Source organism: Ictidomys tridecemlineatus, chromosome 14, assembly GCF_052094955.1.
Source record: "Ictidomys tridecemlineatus isolate mIctTri1 chromosome 14, mIctTri1.hap1, whole genome shotgun sequence".
NCBI classification, from domain to species: Eukaryota; Metazoa; Chordata; class Mammalia; order Rodentia; family Sciuridae; genus Ictidomys; species Ictidomys tridecemlineatus.
This window is the reverse complement of record NC_135490.1, coordinates 13,251,301-13,270,892: the sequence shown is the minus strand read 5'-3', so window position 1 is coordinate 13,270,892 and position 19,592 is coordinate 13,251,301. Positions and strand designations below refer to the sequence as shown.

At 36.5% G+C, this 19,592-nt stretch overlaps 1 protein-coding gene across 1 annotated transcript in view; it reads left to right on the top strand.

The window, feature by feature from the left end:
• Positions 1-8,763: 8,763 nt before the first annotated feature.
• The window catches only part of Xpo7 (exportin 7), a 39,075-nt gene continuing 28,246 nt past the window's right edge, over positions 8,764-19,592 (top strand). The window contains exons 1-7 of the mRNA XM_040293315.2: positions 8,764-8,889; positions 9,430-9,576; positions 11,922-12,015; positions 12,578-12,744; positions 13,887-13,979; positions 16,664-16,768; positions 19,082-19,247. Of these exons, the coding sequence (XP_040149249.1) occupies positions 8,869-8,889; positions 9,430-9,576; positions 11,922-12,015; positions 12,578-12,744; positions 13,887-13,979; positions 16,664-16,768; positions 19,082-19,247 (793 nt within the window). The 5' untranslated portion in view covers positions 8,764-8,868. The remainder of the gene's footprint in view (positions 8,890-9,429; positions 9,577-11,921; positions 12,016-12,577; positions 12,745-13,886; positions 13,980-16,663; positions 16,769-19,081; positions 19,248-19,592) is intronic.

Sequence of the window (19,592 nt, the reverse complement as noted above, 5' to 3'; positions counted from 1 at the left end):
TTTTTTTTTTGATGATTTCTTCTTTCTCCCCAATCTCTGTTCTCTTTCTAGAACTTTTGGAACTGGATGAGGGACATTTTTCACTGGCCTGAGCTTAAATTTGCTCCCATATTATCCATATAGGGTCTTCTCTGCCGTGTATGGCGATTTTTACTTTATTTCCAATCTGCCAGTAGATTTTTGCCTCTAATGTCACAATTTTATTCTCTTAAGATCTCTCTCTACATGTACCTAGAATGTCTCTTCAGTAGGCTTAATGGTATATCTTTTTTCCTGGGTGGGAGGTGGGGGTTACTGGGATTGAACTCAGGACCTTGCTAGTCACAAACCTAGCCCCTTTTTTTCTTTTTTATTTGGAGACATGGTCTCACTAAATCGCTGGCACTAACCTTGAACTTCAGCTCCTGCTTCAGCCTCCTAAATAGCTGGGATTACATGTGTACACCACTGTGCCTGTCCCAGATTATTTTTGTGTACTTATTTAGCTCTCTCTCTCTTTCTTCCATGTGAAAGGCTTTCTTCTGATATCTGGTACTCCTTGACGGCTCACTATCAAGATTAGAGACTCCAAAGCCAGTTGGAAGCTTGAAGAGTTTGGGTGAGGCTTGTGGGCTTGAGGCATTGCAGGAGAATCATTTGCCACTTTTGGGGTAACCCCCATATCACTGTATCGTCAGCTATTTCCTTTGTGACTACTTAGATTCTTGAGGGGGGAATCTTTTAAATTCCTGCTTAAAGAGAACCATTTGTATATGACATATCTGGGTAGATGCAGTAATTGAAGACGCAGCCCCCTTCGGGGTGGAGGCAGCCACTTTATCAACCCGTTTGGTATGTGGTGCCCTTATCCTCAAGTGTGCACTCAGCTGGCTTGGTGTCTCCTCAGAGATGGACAGACATTTAGAGGCACAGAATAGGGGAAGATATCTGGTAATCATAACTTTTCAAAAAAAAAAAAATCTTTGTTCTTCCTCATCTAAGCCTCCCACTGTACCTCAGTGTCTAAGCAAATGCTGTAAATCAGGTTGGTTTTGTATATTCTAAAATTTTGTTGCTATTGTCCTTTGTCCTCTTTTCCCTATTCTTGTGGGAATATGAGGTAGTGGTTGTTTTATAATCCACTCTTATACACACATAAATAATACAAGTGGCAACTTTAGCAGATTTTTTAAGACAATTCAAGAATTTTAAACAACATTATATATATTAATATGGAAGTTATGCAAATAGATTAATAAATACCTCTGTTTGAACAAATGACTTGAAACAATGGGAATAAATATAGTTGTTTCCATGGGAAAATATGTAACTGGTACCACCATTGAGGCCAAAAATATAACTGCATTATAACTTAATTGTTCCCTGTAGTTATGTTCTATAAAGTCACCAAGAACATACTGAACCATTTCTGCTTGGGGAAATACAAAGTTAAGTTCCTGTCAAACTCCAGTCACAAAATTTTCATCAACCAATCAGTATATAAACCTGCTTTATGTGTGTTTCTGTTTAAAGGCGTTATATTTAATGCATTTTGTTGATTCACTAATCTTGAACTCTGGACCAAAATATAGCATTGAAGTCTTGGCCAAAAGCACCATCACTCATGCCTCAGCAAGCTTTATCTGAGATACACATTTCCTCTATCAAGCATATCACAACCTTCTTGCACATAGGCACACTAGACAGCACTTCAGCATTGTGCTCAGGGCTACTCTAAGCAGTAAAATCAACAAAATGCCCCAAATTACCCAAATACTACCCAAAAAAATGCTACTAAGTAAAACATCAAACGGACTGTACACTTGTTTACACTGTGAGATTTAAGACAAGAAAGCAAAGTGTTAAAGTGTTCAGCCTCAGCTGGAAATGTATGTCCAGCAACTCAAAAATTTTTCTGTCCTCCGCATATCCATGTAAAACTCCATGAGCAATACTGATTTGTGAGTTACAAATGTATTTTAGTAAGTAATGAATTCACAAAATCAGAATCCATGGGACGGAGGACCAGTTGTATATCCTGTCCCCAGTCCCTCTAGTTCTACAGGGAAAGGGCATTTATAATTCCTTTAGAACAACCATAGCATATTAAGTAACACATTTGTGCAAACAAATATAAAACTGCTGTTTTTTAGAGCTTTTAGTAGCCAGTAGAATAGATAATAGCCAGTAATAAACTCACTCATTAATACATCACCTCACTGACATTTACAGCCTTATGAAGTAGGTGTTATTTCTATTTAAAAGAAGAAAAAACTAGTTTGAATGACTTCAATGCTTTATACTCCCACAGCTAATAGGAGGAGTTGGGATTTGTCTGTAACCTAAAAGCATAACCATTACTTGGTTTTGAACCTCAACTCAAAAGGACCCTTGTCCCTGCTGCTAGGTCACTGAAGTTGTTTGTGGGGAAGGGCACTGTGCTACAATGACAAGATGTGTGTATGTTACCTGATTTATATTTAAGGATAATTCTCTTTTTTAAAAAAAGTTGTACTGACTGTTGTCGTCGTGATTATTTTAATTTTAGTCTTTTGCTCACTTTTAACTCTGATTTACTAATATAGTTAAAAATAGAGAAAAATAGCATATTATAATCATAGAATTTTAGAACTAGTGTTTTTTTGTAGATTGTGTAATATAGTCCAGTTACTTTACACATGAGAAAACTGATGCTCCTTGAAATAAACTTGCCGGAGTCACATGGTTAGTTATCACCAGTGTCCAAATTGCTTAACTCCCAATCTCTTTTCTCTGCCTAAGTTTTTCATAGCCCCTTTTATTCAGAAGATTGTTGTAACCAAATTTGGCAGACTTAGTTAAGACAAAATCTAAGTACTGTTAGCTCCCAACTTTTTACATCTGACTTCTTGGATTGAGCCCCTAAACCCAGGATATTTGCAGGGGAACTGGCAAGGGAGGAAGCCGGCCTAGGAAAGCACTTCCTTCTCTTTACCAGTGGCACTGGCTAGTGACCCTTCAAAATGCAAGTGTTTTTAGACTTTATAATTTTTCATAGGAATCTGGAAAATCAGATATTGTTACAAAATATTGGCAGCCATGTCAAACTTTAACCCATACTGCAAGACCCAAACCAGAAATAGAAATGTCTGTGGGCTATTTTGGGGTGCTGTCTTGAAACCTGTCTTAGCAGATTTTTCTTATGCTACAGTTTTCAATTCTCACACCACTAGTGACTATGAGAAGGAACCCAATTTTCAGTGACAGATTAAGTGAATGCTCTTGGGTTACATGTATAAGTCAAAAACCATTAAGTGACTAGGCACAGTCAGCTTGGCTGTTTATTTTGTGAAATTGTTTATGTGTATTTTGGCCTCATATTACCCACAATGCAAAGACCATATGTGTTTATTACAAGTTAGAATTGATTCATATTTGGAAGTTAGAATTTTGCAGTCTCATATGTTAGCAGACTTGCCATCCTTATCTAATGCATGCAAGGTTCTGGCACAGCATTATCACATGCTGAAGTATGTATTTTATCTTGTTTGAAGGCAGTAGACAAACTACACAGCACCTGCAGCCAAAAGTGTTACTCGCCCTCTCAGTACTCTAAAAAGTAGAATGTCCCCAAATATATCCAAAAATCTTACCTTACTCATTTCCTGAGAAAATAATGGAAATAATGCTTTTTCAATTAAAAAGAAAACATGAATTAATATGAAACTAAGCATTCTAAGTCTGAAGTACAACTGCAGGTTATTGATGAACTTCTTTCCCATTCATATCAGAAAGTAACAGGTAAGAATAAATACCTGAAGAGTTCTGGGAGGAGCAATATCATTTATCTATATATTCAAAAAATACACAGATTATAAATGTGCAATTTAGTGAGTATTCACAAAGTAGACATGCCTGGGTAACCTGCACACAGGTTAAAATGTGAAATTATAACTGCTATTAATGGGTACTTGGCTTTTCATTTGTGAACTATTACATTTAGTGCTGCCATAAACATTCTTGAACATGTTCTTTGATTAGTTTCATATTCATCCCCATTGGGCCACATACCAGGCGTGGAGTAGCTGGGTCATGGGGTATCCACAGGTTTAAGCTTTAATAGCTGCTGCCAGGTTTCCATTGAGTTTTGATCATTCAGACTCCTTGAGCAGCATGTGAGTTCCACATTCTAACCAATGGTGATCTTGGCTTTTCCGTTTTTATTCTAATGGGTGTCTGTCTCATCATTGTTTTCATTTCCTGGGTGATTACTGAGATTGAAACCTTTTTATTTGCCCATTGGCCATTTGGATATCCTCTCCTAAAGTACATTTATTTCAGGTTATTTCCACAACAGCTTTGTAAACTACTTAACCAGACTTTTTAAAATGAGTAGTTTGCACGTGTTAATATTCTTTTTTTAAATATATATATTTTTTTTTAGTTATAGGTGGACACAATATCTTTCTTTTCATGTGGTGCTAAGGATCGAACCCAAAGTCTCACACATGCTAGGCGAGCACTCCACCTCTGAGCCACAACCTCAGCCCAGCATGTGTTAACTTTCTTATTCAGAGAGCTAGTTAGCTTTCTCATTGACTCCACTGAAGAAATAACTTCTGAGAGATCTCTTGATATATGTATAAAACCAAAATGACTTTGGCCTCCAAAGATTTGGCCTCTAACTTTTGATCCTCCTGCCTCAGTAAGTTGCTTAGGGCCTTACTAAGCCTTTATGAGGCTAGTCTCAAACTTATGATTCTCTTGCCTCAGCCTCCTGAGTTGCTGGGTTACAAGGTATGAGCGACTGTCCCTGGGTAAAAAATATTTTATATGTACAGTTTTTGGGAATTTTTTCCTGCTTATAGATTAATATAAACATTCACAGATTTGTGGTCAAAAATTCAAAACTTATAGAAATATATACCATAGATATTGCAGGTCTTCCATAATCTCACCTTTGAGAGATGATTAAATTTGGTTTTATTCATACAGATTTTCTTAAAATTTACTAACATATATTACAACTGATAATATACTTTATACTGTTTTACCTCTTGCTCTTTTAACCTAACAATAATTGTCAATCCTGAATTTTTAAATTTTTTAGAGTTTATGATAATTGGATACTCATTATTGAAAGTAAGAATGCCTTATATATTAGTCTCATTAACCATCTAAGCACAGCTCATTTTCTGGCAAGACTCAGTGTCCATCTTTTAATTTACGTAACACTTGTATTTCCTAGTATACAGAAGAGTTACAACTAGAAGAATCTAAATTTAACAGGTTGAAATTGACCTGTTAATTCTTTTTCCTAGTTGAGATATCATAATTATGAAGCTTCAATCTCCAAGCTGGTAAATGCACTCTCTGTTCTTTGAAACTCATGGATTACCTACTCTCTATAATGTGATGGTGGCTTCTCTCATCTCAGATGGGCAGATGACAGTTAGACATGGACATGTGCTCAGAGACTTGCAAATCTGCTGGTTCTTCAAGAGTTATGCTTATTTCTAATTTGGTAATTGCATTATGGACAATGTCATTAAACCCTTCCAAAAGCAAGTATCTTGGTCTCTGGAAGTCTCTAAGATGATTTTTAATTTTTTTTTTTTAAAGAGAGAGTGAGAGAGGAGAGAGAGAGAGAGAGAGAGAGAATTTTTAATATTTATTTTTTAGTTCTCGGCGGACACAAAATCTTTGTTGGTATGTGGTACTGAGGATCGAACCCGGGCCACACGCATGCCAGGCGAGCACGCTACCGCTTGAGCCACATCCCCAGCCCAATTTTTAATTTTTTTTAAAGCAGTGGGCTAATTTAAAAATAGAGTGTAAGCCTATTTTAAAAAACAATAATAGGCAAATTAAATAAAATAGTTTCCAAACTGTTCTGCTTTATAGAGGAGCATATCATCTAATCTACAAACAAAATTTTTATTTTCCTTTAATCTATGGCAATTTTTCAGATTAATCATTATTATATTTGAAGGTCTGTAGTTTCAATAAACTGCACCTTATGTGGAGAATTATTGAACTGCATTTTCTCTATCCACGCCAAAAAGACTAATGTACAAAATAATGTTACTAAATAAAGTTGGTGTGCTTTTTTTAATACCTTCAATGTGGTTTTTTGCAAAATCAGTCTGGTTCTATGTTTGGGGTTAATTGGCTGAGTTTCCTGTACTAAAGTAGTACTTTGCTAGTTGAGTATTGTCTTCCAGTTTTATAAATGTACCTTTCTGTTCCATTGGCACCAGATGGATGTTTCTGTATGGATTATAGGCTTGTAATCTCAGGAACAGAAAATAGACATTCTTCTCTAAAGGCTTTTTTGTGACCAAAGTAGCATCACATAATAGCTGTCCTTAACAAGAACTATGGAACAGGGAAAGGTTTGAACATCAGTGTTATCACATGAAGGGAATGCTCTGCTGTGTCATTGCCACCCTCAGAGTGAAATCTTGGTTTTAATGGCTAATCAAGGGCTGGGGTTGTGGCTCAGCGGTAGAGTACTGGCTTAGCACATGTGAGGCCCTGAGTTCGATCCTCAGCACTACATATAAATAAATAAAATAAATATACTGTGTCTAACTACAACTAAAAAATAACTATTAAAAATAGCTAATCAAATAATTGTAAAATAAATTATTTTAAGTTGGGCCCTACCCCCCCCCCAAAAAAAGGGATTCAGATAATCCAACCATTAAATTTGCTTTGGAAACACTAGGAGATGAAAGACTATAATTTTAAATGACTAATTCCTCCTTTCTATGGATGGTGACTATCCAAGACAAAGTGACTATTAACCCTGTTTTTCACGTTACCACTAGTTGTTTGGGAAAACAAAATGGTTCCCCATTTGCTCTCTGGAAACAAAGAAATAGATCTGTAGTTCTTCAAACTGTTTGTATAAATGGTCAAATTACTTTTAAATTACTTTTGTTTTTTTAACAGTCTTGTTTTCTGAGCTGAGAACTCATTACCAGACTTACCCCCAAGTATGTTTTGTCTGCTAAATTAGCAAATCAAAACAAAACAACAAAAACTCCACCATAACTTGCATGTAGGTTTCTAGCAGTAAAGAAATACGTGTGACAGATGCTTAGCCACTGTTGTGAGCAAGTTTCTTGCAATAAACATAAACAAGAATTGCGGTCTGATTGATGAGACCTTGAGGAGAGTCATTACACCCTAAACAGCAGGTCTGTCTAGGGATTGTCTGTTGGAGGTTGGAAACCTCCTAGGATAACTGTGGGGTTGCTCTTGCTCCCTAATACCAGATTTTGTAGCCAGCTTTCATATTTTATTTGGGGGAGGGTCCTTCTGATGTCTTCTATATTACCGATGTTTTAAATGTGTTCCTTTTAAGTGAAACATTTTATAGGAGGAACTAAAAACCAGACTTCGATGTTGAAACAAAACCTTGTGAAGGAGACTTAATCCCTTGTTTAGGAATGTGGGGATTTATAATTAAACTCATTTAATTTTTAGTAAGGTCTCGAGCCAGTACTGGCAAGCATAAAAGTTTCTTTAACACATATTTTATGGCATATATAAAATTAGCCTTGCTGAGCATAGTGGCGCACACCTATAATCCCAGCGGCTCAGGAGGCAGAGACAGGAGGATCTTGAGTTCAAAGCTAGCCTCAGCAACGTGAGGCGCTAAGCAACTCAGTGAGACCCTGTCTCTAAATAAAATACAAAATAGAACTGGGGATATGGCTCAGTGGCCAAGTGCCCCTGGGTTCAATCCCTGGTACATCCCACCTCAACCCCGCCAAAAAATTAGCCTTATCTTCCATTTCTTGTGTTTGTGAGCCATGTGTGGGGGGGGGGGAACAGGTACTGTTTATAGACCTTCATTACTTGGTATCTGACTTTACAATTGCAGTTTTCTCTGCGCTTTTGAATTGAAGAGAGTAAGTGGGACCCCTAATCAAAGATCCAAAATATTTTTTTTAAGAGAGAGAGAGAGAGGAGAGAGAATTTTTAATATTTATTTTTTAGTTCTTGGCAGACACAACATCTTTGTTGGTATGTGGTGCTGAGGATCGAACCCGGGCCACACGCATGCCAGGCGAGCGCGCTACCGCTTGAGCCACATCTCTAGCCCCGATCCAAAATATTTTGAATGAAGGGTAGTTTTGTTGATTTGAGATTAGAAGATGTTGTTTTATTCTTTTGGTGGTTCTCTGAAGTGACACTGAAGATCTTAGAATGTCAGTATTTATCCTTCTTGTTTCCTTTAATTTAAGGTTAGAAATTTGTTATATCGAGTTAAATAAAATAGCAATTCTGCCTTAAAGGCTTTCTTGCTTAGTGGAAAAGCTGTGATTTATAAAGCCACAGTGTAACAGAAAAAGGTGATAGTGAAAAGCCTTGGGCAAACTGGCTGTGTAGTATATTTTAAGCAATTTATATAGGTTAACTTTAATTATTATCTTTTTGTTGTTCTTATTAGAATGGCTATTTTTAATAGTAGGTTCCTCCGAACTGCTTAAACCAAATCTTGCTTGCTAGTGTTGAAAATAGGTTCGGATTTCTTCTTAAAGTCCAAACCATTCCTTTAAAGGCTAACAGATGTTTACTGTCCTTCCATCAGTGAAAGGTGATAGTTAAGTGTGGTCTTAACTAGTTCCTTTCCTCTTTGCCTTGAACATCATGTTCAGTGCAAGTAGATTTGCTTGTATCCACTTGGGCTTTTGACCAAAACACACACCCATACCCTGCCTACCTCTCTGGAACTGGTTCAAGATTTGGAGAGAAGGGTTTATTTGGGGGTGTTTCCCTTTTCTTATCTCTGGGTGAGCAGATGCTAGGGTTGAATTTATTTTGGCCCTTTCGTTTTAAATTTGGAAGTGAAGCAAGAGTTTAAAGTACAACAGAAGAGACTGCCGAACTTTAGACATGAGGGATCCGGGGAGGAAGGTGCGTACCTGCATGCTGAAATATTCTTCTAGAGTTTCTCTTGGGAGTGATGGTCCTTATGCAGATAGATAACTGTAAGCTAATAACTACCACTCAAGAGGAAAATATTTAAAACTATGTAAAGATCTGTGTAGCACTCAAATTGTATGTTTATGTGCTTAATTTTGGCAGCAATGCCTCTTGTATTCATACTTGTAAAATTGATGATAGAATCAATGTATTTTGAATTTTATTTGAAAGCCTTTTGGAAAACTTAGGAAGATGAGTATTTGCAAGGAAAAATGTATCATTTGTTATTGATCTTCAAGGGAATGACTGAAAAAAAGTATATAGATACCTTAAGCATTCTGTCATTTTTTCTTCTAAAGCCTCAAATAAAGAGAGCTACAAATGGTTATCAGATAAAGGTTACCCAGCTTCTCAGAGATGAAAAGCAATTCTCTTCTCATTGGTTGTTAAAATTTATCTTTATCCAGTAATTTCAAGCACAGTGTCTTGAGTAGATAGGAGACCAGACTGACTTCTTTCTTTTTTTTCCAGAGCCTGGCCCAACTAGAGAATCTGTGCAAGCAACTGTATGAAACAACAGATACAACCACTCGACTGCAGGCAGAGAAAGCCTTGGTTGAATTCACCAACAGCCCTGACTGCCTGAGCAAGTGCCAGCTGCTCCTCGAGAGAGGAAGTGTACGTAAGATTTGACAAATCCTAGAGGATAACAGAGGCTTAGGGAAAATATTCTGGTTCTAAGCTTAGGAATTCATCAGGATAGCCTCTGTTCCTTGATCTTCTACGTGTCCCAGCTCTCTCCATTTTTTTTTTTATATTTATTTATTTTTAGTTGGACACAATTCCTTTACTTCACTCATTTATTTCTATGTGGTGCTGAGGATCGAACCCAGGGTCTCAAACATGTGAGGCGAGCATTCTACCGCTGAGCCACAACCCCAGCCCCCTCTCCATTTTATTTTTGAAAAGCATCATATTTGCCAGATTTCTATATGACCTCAACAAGAAAATTTCTTGAAATGTATATTAGAGTCCTATCCCTTGTTCATCTTACAGAAGACAGGGCTATATATAAATGACCTCTCCTATCTAAAGTCCTTATCACTGTATAAGACCCTCAGTCTTTTGTGTTTTTCCTCCTTCATATCATAGCTTCTGCTTATTACCTTTTACAAGTCCAGGAAATAAAGACCTTGATAATGAAAATTACAGGAAGTTTAGCTTTCAACATTAGAACCTCTTCTAGCTTAAAAATGGCATGGTAGTAATCAAAATAATACTTCTAATGAGACATAATTTGATAAAATTACTAGTTTTTGCAAGAAGGCGGTCTTAGTAAGATCCCATCAGGGTACCATGAAAGGGCATGGAGAGTCAGAATCACAAGTAGTTATTAGCAAGTAACGCTAGCTTGCTTGCTTTCTCTGTGTGCATGTATGCACATGGCATACACATGTTGGGGGATTGCACCCAGCACTTCACACAGGCTAGGCAAGTGCTCTACCACTGAGCTACATCCCCAGCCCTTTGAGATAGGAATCTGAATTACCCAGGCTGGCCTTGAACTTATGACCCTCCTGCCTCAACTTCCCAAGTAGCTTGGATGACAAGCATGCAGCACTAGTCTTCTCAGTACAAATGGTGACATAGTCAAGTACAATTCTCCTGATTGTCCTAATGTCCAAAGAAGTTTAGGCATGCCTAGCTACATTATCTTGTTTTACAAAAGAAAGGGAAGAAACCAAGAAGTGCAAAAAGTAGCTAAAATTATTATCATTGTAGTAAAAGTTTTTAAAATTAGAAATGATAATCCAGTATTATATCCCGATAGGAGGGTATCACTTTTTAAAAAAGTTTATCCCTAAAAATTGGTTTATAAAAATTACTTTCCATCTGGAAGGATATGTAAAATAATGAAAGCAGTTAATCTGTTGAGAGGGCAGAATTCTAGGTAACTTTATTTTTTCAGTTTTTATTACTATTGTCATATTTTATTACTATTGTACTCCCTATTATGCAATAGGTAGTACAAATTTTAGTTCAAATTATCCTTTAGTAGCTAAGGATTATAGAGAGTGAATAGTTAGTGGTCTATTCTGTTCTAAGCTTTCTGAATCTAATATTTAAGTCATATATCCTTTGCATTTGCCTGTGGGAGATGCACAGCTAGCACTTCCAGTTGACTTCTGCTAAAGCTCCAGTACAGTCTCTGACTGCTAACTCTGGGGCTTTGTTGACAGTTCACAGACTGGAAAGCAGAATTGGTACAATATGTGCTGTGGTTATGGTAGACTCTTGCATTATTAGTGGTTTGACCTATCAGTCTAAATCGTGCTCTAAGTGACTTGAATAAATATTGCATGTCAAAATTGCTTTTATTAAAGATTTTTTATACCATGATATATTACATAATTCTCACAGCTGTGAATAGCCTACTGTCTTTAGGACTTTTATTTTCATGGAAAATTATTCTTAGACTCAGGTGGCTCAGGCAGGAGGATGACAAGTTAAAAACTATTCAGGGCAACCTAGTGAGACCCTTGAGACCCTGTCTCAAAACAAAAAATGAAAAGGGTTGAAAGTGTAGAACAATGTTACAGTGCTCCTGGGTTGGATTCCCAATATGATTGATTGACTAATGATTAATGAATGAATGAATGATAGATAGATAGATAGATAGATAGATAGATAGATAGATAGATAGATAGATAGATAGGGCTGTTGATGTAGCTCAGTGGTAGAGCATTTATGCAAGCCCTAGTTCAATCCCCAGTACTGCAAACAAACTATCATATATATTCCCCAGAGTTATAAATGATCAATAGGTTTGCTGGTGGAAAGAAATAATTTGGAGATTAACTGTGCAGCATAATGTGGTAGTTTCCTCTAATATTTTTCTTTTTTCTTTTCCACTACCATACTACAGGAATATTTTGAGGTGAAACATCAGTATAAAATCTCTAACTAACCTTGTGACTGAATTACCAATACAATTTTAAGTCCTTCTTCCCCCTCTTTTACAGTCATCTTACTCCCAGTTACTGGCAGCTACATGCCTTACCAAGCTTGTGTCACGCACAAACAACCCTCTACCATTGGAACAACGAATAGATATTCGTAAGTATGGAATTTTCTGATCTGGCTTAAAGAAATTAATTTGTTTAATGGTGTACTAGTAATAGATAAACGTAAAAAAGTTGTTTTTCTTTTTCAGTTTTATAATAGATATGGGCTTGTTTGATAATGTGCTAAAATTGCTAAGCATACAGAATATCTAGAATCCAGGTTTTTCCCAGAATTTTGGGCCTATGAAAGTAAAGAAGATCTAATACAATTACTTCCAGATAAATCCCAAGTCAGATTTGTTGTCAGATTTCTTTCATTTAGTTTTTATTGTCACTTATAACTCAAAACACTTTTCTAGGGATTTTGAATTCTGTGTAAGACCATGTTATCTAGCTATGTAGGAGTAGATTCAAGGTTGCTATGCTTCATATGAATTTGAAAGCCCACCAATAATATTAAATATGAGGTCCCAGCATATTATTTCTCAGCATAAACAATTAAAGAGAGTAAAGGGTGAACAGTCTGACATTATTATTTCTTGACCTATGTTTGCTTGAAGACAAACCCCCTTCTCTGGCAGAGCTGTCTATTAAGTGGATGTTTCTTCCCACAGGGAATTATGTGCTCAACTACCTTGCCACACGGCCAAAGTTGGCTACTTTTGTGACGCAAGCACTTATTCAGTTATATGCCAGGATCACAAAACTGGGCTGGTTTGACTGTCAGAAGGATGACTATGTCTTCAGAAATGCAATCACAGATGTCACAAGGTTTTTACAGGTATAGCATATGTATTTGATATAATAGGAATGGGAAAAGCAACAGAAACCTCTAACTTACGTTAATCTATTTAAAAAATTACACAAAATGGGGGTTTTGGCATATTCTCTTCTGTGTCTTTTTTGTCCTTATTGTCTTTGCATTGTCAGCACAAACAAACCTTGCCTCATCTTTTCAAAAATGCCTACATAAAATTCCCAGTGAAATACCATAGTTTATTTAATTAGTCACCTATAGCTGGGCATTTTGTTTGTTTCCATTTTTTGGCTGTTAAATATGTTAAGTCTATTCCAGTGTATATATTTTGTACTTGAGTAAGTGTATTTGAAAGGCAAATTTTTTGCCTTGGAATTAATTCAGCTGAAGGGATAGTTAATATTTTCAAATAACCCTCAAAATGTTATATCTCATTTATACTTCATCAACATTTTCTAAGAGTATCTACTTCATATACCTCAGCCTGAGCGGGGCATAGTGGTGTACTCCTATAATCCCAATGGCTCAGGAGGCTAAGGCAGGAGGATCGCAAGTTCAAAGCAAGCTTCAGCAAAAGCAAGGCATGAAGCAACTCAGTAAGACCCTGTCTCTAAATAAAATACAAAATAGGGCTGGGATGTGGCTCAGTGGTCTAGTGCATCTGAGTTCAATCCCAGTACCCATCTGCCAAAAAAATACCTCAGCCTGGGAAGCTAAACATTTTTTTTTCTCTTTTAAATAGGCAAAGCAATTCGTATCTCATTGTTTGTTTCGAATGAGACATGACACATTTTTATTTGTTAATTTAATATTTGTGTGTACTTTTCTGTGAACTCCCTATTTTACGTTTTTTTCCTCAGGGTCTTTGTCTTTTGTCATTTACCTTTCAAATGTGTTTTGCATTTTATCTTATAGTAAAGTGTATGCTACAGTGCTTATAGGAACTTTTTAAAACCAAAGTTTTAAATCTTGCTGAGGTCAGATTTAACAGTCTCGTCCAATAAAAGTTAGCTTTTATTTAGGTTGAAACTAATTTCTTGCTGCCTTGTCTAGCCAGTTTTATTAGTGACCAAAGAATCTGTCATCCAGTAGCATGAGTGTATCCCAAATGCTAAAATCAAGCACACATGCCAACTCTTTCTGCCTTAACATATTTTTTTAACCAGGACAGTGTCGAATACTGCATTATTGGCGTCACAATTTTATCTCAGCTAACCAATGAAATTAACCAAGTAAGTGCTACAGCCTTCCTCATTGAAGTAAGTGACATATTTTTTCTTAGTCTTGGTGTTTTCTGCTATGTGTGGGATGATCTTTTTGGCCGTTGTGTGCTTTTGCGGTAAGTGATTAATGCCCTTTTGAAACAATCTTGTTCCATTGGGCTTTCCTCTGTAAGAGCAACCTAACCTCATTCTTTTTGTCCTGGTCCCCTTCTGTCTCCAGAATATTCCACCCTACCATCTCAGCTTTTCTCATTGGTATTAATGTTCATTCTAAAGATGAGAATAATGGTCCTAAGTTAAAACCAGGAACCTTAAAAATAGAACCAGCATCATTTGTGTGCCCCTTTTTCCTATTTACATTAATGCATTATAGCCATTTATACATTACTTATTTCCCTGTGCTACTCCTAAAGATTTTTTCCTAGATTCTTTAGAATGTATGAACCATTCTGCTAATACCAGTTAATTTTTTTCTTGCAATTCTGGGGGTCAAATCTAGGGCCTCTCACGTACAGGCAAGCACTCTACCACTGAGCTGCAACCCCAGCCTGCGTGGGATTTAATTTTTTAAATAGTCATTGATGTCACATAGTACTACAGAGGAAACACCAGTGGCTTGTGTTTTTGTTTGTGTTTTTGCTCTGGCTTTTTTTTTTCCAGTTATTTATTTTCATATTCAGCTAAAATTTTATAATTATTGAACAGGCCAATATTAATATTATAATATCTCACCTTTAAGTTGTCAGTGTATTAATTACATTAGCACTATTGTTGCTATTGCTCATAATTATGCAGATATTTTTATTAACCCCAAGAAATTTTAACTGTGAGTCAATATTCTTTTAATGCACTAGCTTTTAAAGCCTGTTTAAATCTGAAATCCATGTGTTTTCTGTCACAGTAATTATCAGTAATTATCAAAATAATAGCTTATACTGGTTATGATGTACCAGTTCCTTTTCTTAGCATTTTATATTAACTAATTTTAATCTCATAGCAGTCCTGCATGATAGGTATTGTAGTTATCCCATTTTCTGGATAAGAAAACTGGGGCACATTAAGGTTAAATAATTTGCCTACAGTTAAATAGTAAGCAAGAGCATCTGAATTAGAACCCAGATAGTCTTGTTCCAGAGCTTGTGCTCTTAACTGTTTAACCACTATTTCCTTTTTAGTAGGAGAGCATTCATTAACCAGAGATTGTGGCCTTAATGTTCTCCTCTTTGTAGTTTGTCCCCATAAAATACATAAATAGTTGATATAAAATCTTGCAAGGCTTTACTTCTCTTTCTTAAGAAAGTGATGAAGCAGGGTGCGGTGGAGCACCCCTGTAATCCCATTGATCAGGTGACTGAGACAAGAGGATCATGAGTTCAAGGTCAGCCTCAGTAATTTTGCGAGGCCCTAAGACCCAATGAAACCCTGTCTCTGAATAAAATATAAATAAGGGATGTAGTTGTGGCTCTGTGGTTTTAAGCTCAGTGGTTTGGTACCTTAGTTCAGTTCCCGGTACCAAAAAGAGAGAAAGGGAGAGAAAGTGATAAAAACATGTCTGCCATAGTTTAAGTGTACTCTGTATTATGATCAGTACAGCAGATTATATATGTTCATGATATATATTGTAGCAGCTCCTTTGTTATCTAAGACTACATGCTAACACAGTAACACTGAAACTAGAATTGGAATATTTTTAACCTTAAATAATATTCATTTTCCATAATTTTTTGGCTGTCAGATTCAATTCAGAAAGTATATTTCTGTCACAATTCCTGTTTGCACTTAGAAATAAAGTCAAGGAAAACTTTGTTGTCTGTCAGCATTTTGCTGATTTGATCAGCAAACAGATTTACATTTTTAATAAGTGAATCAACTAAAGATACCCTGGATAACCTTGAAATTCTTGCATTCTATTTTTTGAGTGCCTACTATGTGTTCAAAATAGAAGGCATGTTAAAGAAGTAAAAGATTTAGTCCTAGTCAGTGTGCTGGCACAAGCCTATAGTATCAGCCTCTCAGGAGGGTCACAGGTTGGAGGCCAGCCTGGGGAATTTAGCAAGGCCCTGTCTCAAAATTAAATGGCTGGGGATGTAGCTTAGTGGTATAGCACCCCTGAGTTCAATCCTCAGTGCCAGAGGAAAATAAAAGATTTAATCTTTAATTACAAAAATATGTATATCTTAGCTGAAAAGTCATAAACAGAAATAAGTAAAAGACCAATACACCACTCATTGTCATTTATTTTAAGTCATGACTGTTAAAGACTATTTTGGAAATTCAGCAGAAACTTCAGCCCTGAGTGGTTTGTTTATCAAAATTCAAGGCTTGCTATTCTGTTTTTGAGACTAAGCCACAATATGACATGACAGTAATTATTAACAATGTCTGCCAACAGTTTGTTAAGTTTTACCTCTCCAAGTGCAGAGGAAAATAAAAATTTGCAGTAAAAATATTTATCCCTTCTTTTGTTTTTCCTCTGTAAGCTATGAGAAATGAGATCCTAGCTAGCTGTCCTAGCAGGACACTGAAACTAGAATTGGAATATTTTCTCACTAGATGATTTAACTATAATTTAAACTTTAAAAATGTGGTTTGTATTTATGTTGCTTTTATTGGAAATCCTCTGTTTTAAAGTCTCCATGAAAAATTCTTTCATTTTTGCTTTTTTTTTTTTTTTCCTATTAATTCTAAAACTGGCATTGGTCTATTCTGTTTCTACACAGGCAGACACCACCCATCCTTTAACCAAGCACAGAAAAATAGCTTCCTCTTTCCGAGATTCATCACTATTTGATATCTTCACGCTTTCCTGCAATTTATTAAAACAGGTACAGTCATGGGTTGGATCATGCTTCCTACTTTTCTTTTGAAAGGATGAGAATATGTGGGAATTTGTTAGGGGACAGCTTCAAACTGAGGGCATTAGAGTTTTGCATTGCTTTAATCATTCCTCTCTCATATACTATACATCTAGAGATATACAAAAAGCCAGCCAGATTAACCAATGAAGTTAAAGAAAAAGACTGTGATTTTCCTACTTCAAAACTATTCCCTTAGGTAAACAGCAGTAAGTGAACACTTATCCCATTCTCCTATCTTAAAGGTATCAAGAATTTACCATAAAGTTAGAGATTTTGCTGTTTGTTTTTTTATAACCACATAAAATCTCTGTTCAGAGTGAAAGCATGTTAGTTTTATGGTGTTTGGAATCTTGGTACTTTGAAAGTAGGTTCAGACTGCACTGTTACCACACAAAACTAGGCTGACGCTTCTGTCCCCTGCTGAGTTAGAAACAGCAAATAAACAAGCAACATCTGTAAGGAAAAGTAGATTTTGAATTTTTAACATCCATTTAGATTTAATAACCTGAAGGGATATACAGTATCACATAAGGAAATTACCTGTTTTAATGTAGAGAGTTGGTTTTCAATTCATTTATTGATAGAGTTGAAGAAAGAAATGTTAACCTACACATTTGTAACAATGTTTGGGTTCTTGGTCCCTGTGAGAAATTAAATGGGGTTAGCTACTATCTTTTGTTCATTTTTGGTTTGGGGGGGGGTGTTTGTTTGTTTGTTTTGTTTTGTTTTTTTCCTCATTTTCCAATATTTCCCAGTTTAATTTTTAAAGGCAAATTTGGATTCTTTTGTTGACACTGTTAATGATACTTATCTTTTACTCAGTTACTTAGTGTTACCTCTGAATTCCCTAATATTCCTGAGGTTTGGCAAGTTGCCTGGCAAAGCTATTATACACCCTGAATGGGGGAAAGCTTTGGAGAAAACTCAGGGTTAAATCCTCCTCATTGATCCTATCAAAAACAAATGGCCAGCCAGTCACTGAGACACAGCTGGTGTAACCTTGGAGTCAATAAACATGCTCACTGGAGCTATAATCAGTTGTATGGTCTGCAGATACACTGCAGGTGAACAAATAAATATCATTGGTGATTTTGTTTTAATTCTGGTTAAAAAAATTTCTGGTGATCATGGTAAGGATGGTGCTGAAAAGAGGGAGGAAGGAAGGTGAGCAAGTTGTGAAATTTCCTCAGAACTCCATCCAGAGTTTTACCTTAGCCATGTCTAGAAATTGTTAGCCTCTCACAGGTAAATTTCACAACCCATCTTGCTTCAAATTCCCTGTGGCCATTTTGTCTCAACATATGAAAAATACGTTTTTTAAAGTTTATTTAAGGGCAAGGATGTGGGGGGAAAAGTACACTCATACACTGCTGGTGGGACTGCAAATTGGTGCGGCCAATATGGAAAGCAATATGGAGGAGATTCCTTGGAAATTGGGAATGGAACCACCATTTGACCCAGCTATCCCTCTCCTCAGTCTGTACCCAAAGGACTTAAAAACATCATACTACAGGGACATAGCCGCATCCATGTTTATAGCAGCACAATTCACAATAGCTCAACTGTGGAACCAATCTAGATGCCCTTTAGTAGATGAATGGATTAAAAACATGTGGTGCATATATACACAATGGAATATTACTCAGCAATAAAAGAGAATAAAATCATGGCATTTGCAGGTAAATGGGTGGAGTTAGAGAAGTTAATGCTAAGTGAAGTTAGCCAATCCCAAAAAAAACAAATGCCAAATGTTTTCTTTGATATAAGGAGGCTGATTCGTAGTGGGATGGGGAGAGGGAGCATGGGAGGAATAGACAAACTCTAGAAAGGGCAGAAGAGTTAGAGGGGAAGGGATGGGGCATGGGGTTAGAAAGTATGGTGGAAAGTGATGATCATTATTATCCAAAGTTCATGTATGAAGACAGGAATTAGTGTGAATATACTTTGTATACAACCAGAGACATAAAAAATTGTGCTGTATATGTGGAATAAGAATTGTTGCTGTCATATAAATTTAAAAAAACGAAAGGGGGAAAAAGTTTATTTAAGTATCAACTTTATGTTTTTATAATAAATGTTATTAGAAAAAAGGAACAGAAGGGATTTTTATAGTAAGATTAACATGATAAAGTACAGCATCTTTTTGTGTGGAAAACCATCAGTTTGTTCTGCTGAAATACAGTCCCCCTTTTCTGGCTCAGCATCCTGCTGCTGAATCTGGGAGCAAGCTGGGAAGAGAGGAACAGTTGTTTGGGGCTCATTGTGTGCCAATTTTTCCAGGCTTCAGGAAAGAATCTGAACTTGAATGATGAAAGTCAGCATGGCTTGCTCATGCAGCTGCTCAAACTCACCCATAACTGCCTGAACTTTGATTTCATCGGCACATCTACTGATGAGTCCTCAGATGACCTATGTACAGTACAGATCCCCACCAGCTGGAGATCAGGTAACAGAGAAATCGCACCACCTGTATCAGCCTGCCCCACAGCTCCTCAGCATGTTCATAGGATAATCCAAAGAACCCCAGTGATTGCTTGTTTACTTAAAGCTTAGAATTTTGATAATTTTGATGTCTATTTTTATAATACAAGGGAGAGGTTGTTGGAAGAATCTCATAGATCCCCCAGCATGGGAAAACTCTTAATAAATAAATAAGAGTGGGCATGTATCTTCTTGTATTAATCATTAAGAGGCTTGTTATCTATTCAGAATAATACTGCCTTTAAAAATAGTATCAACCCAGCTACTCAGGAGGCTGCAGCAAAAGGATCGCAAGTTCAAGGCCAATCGG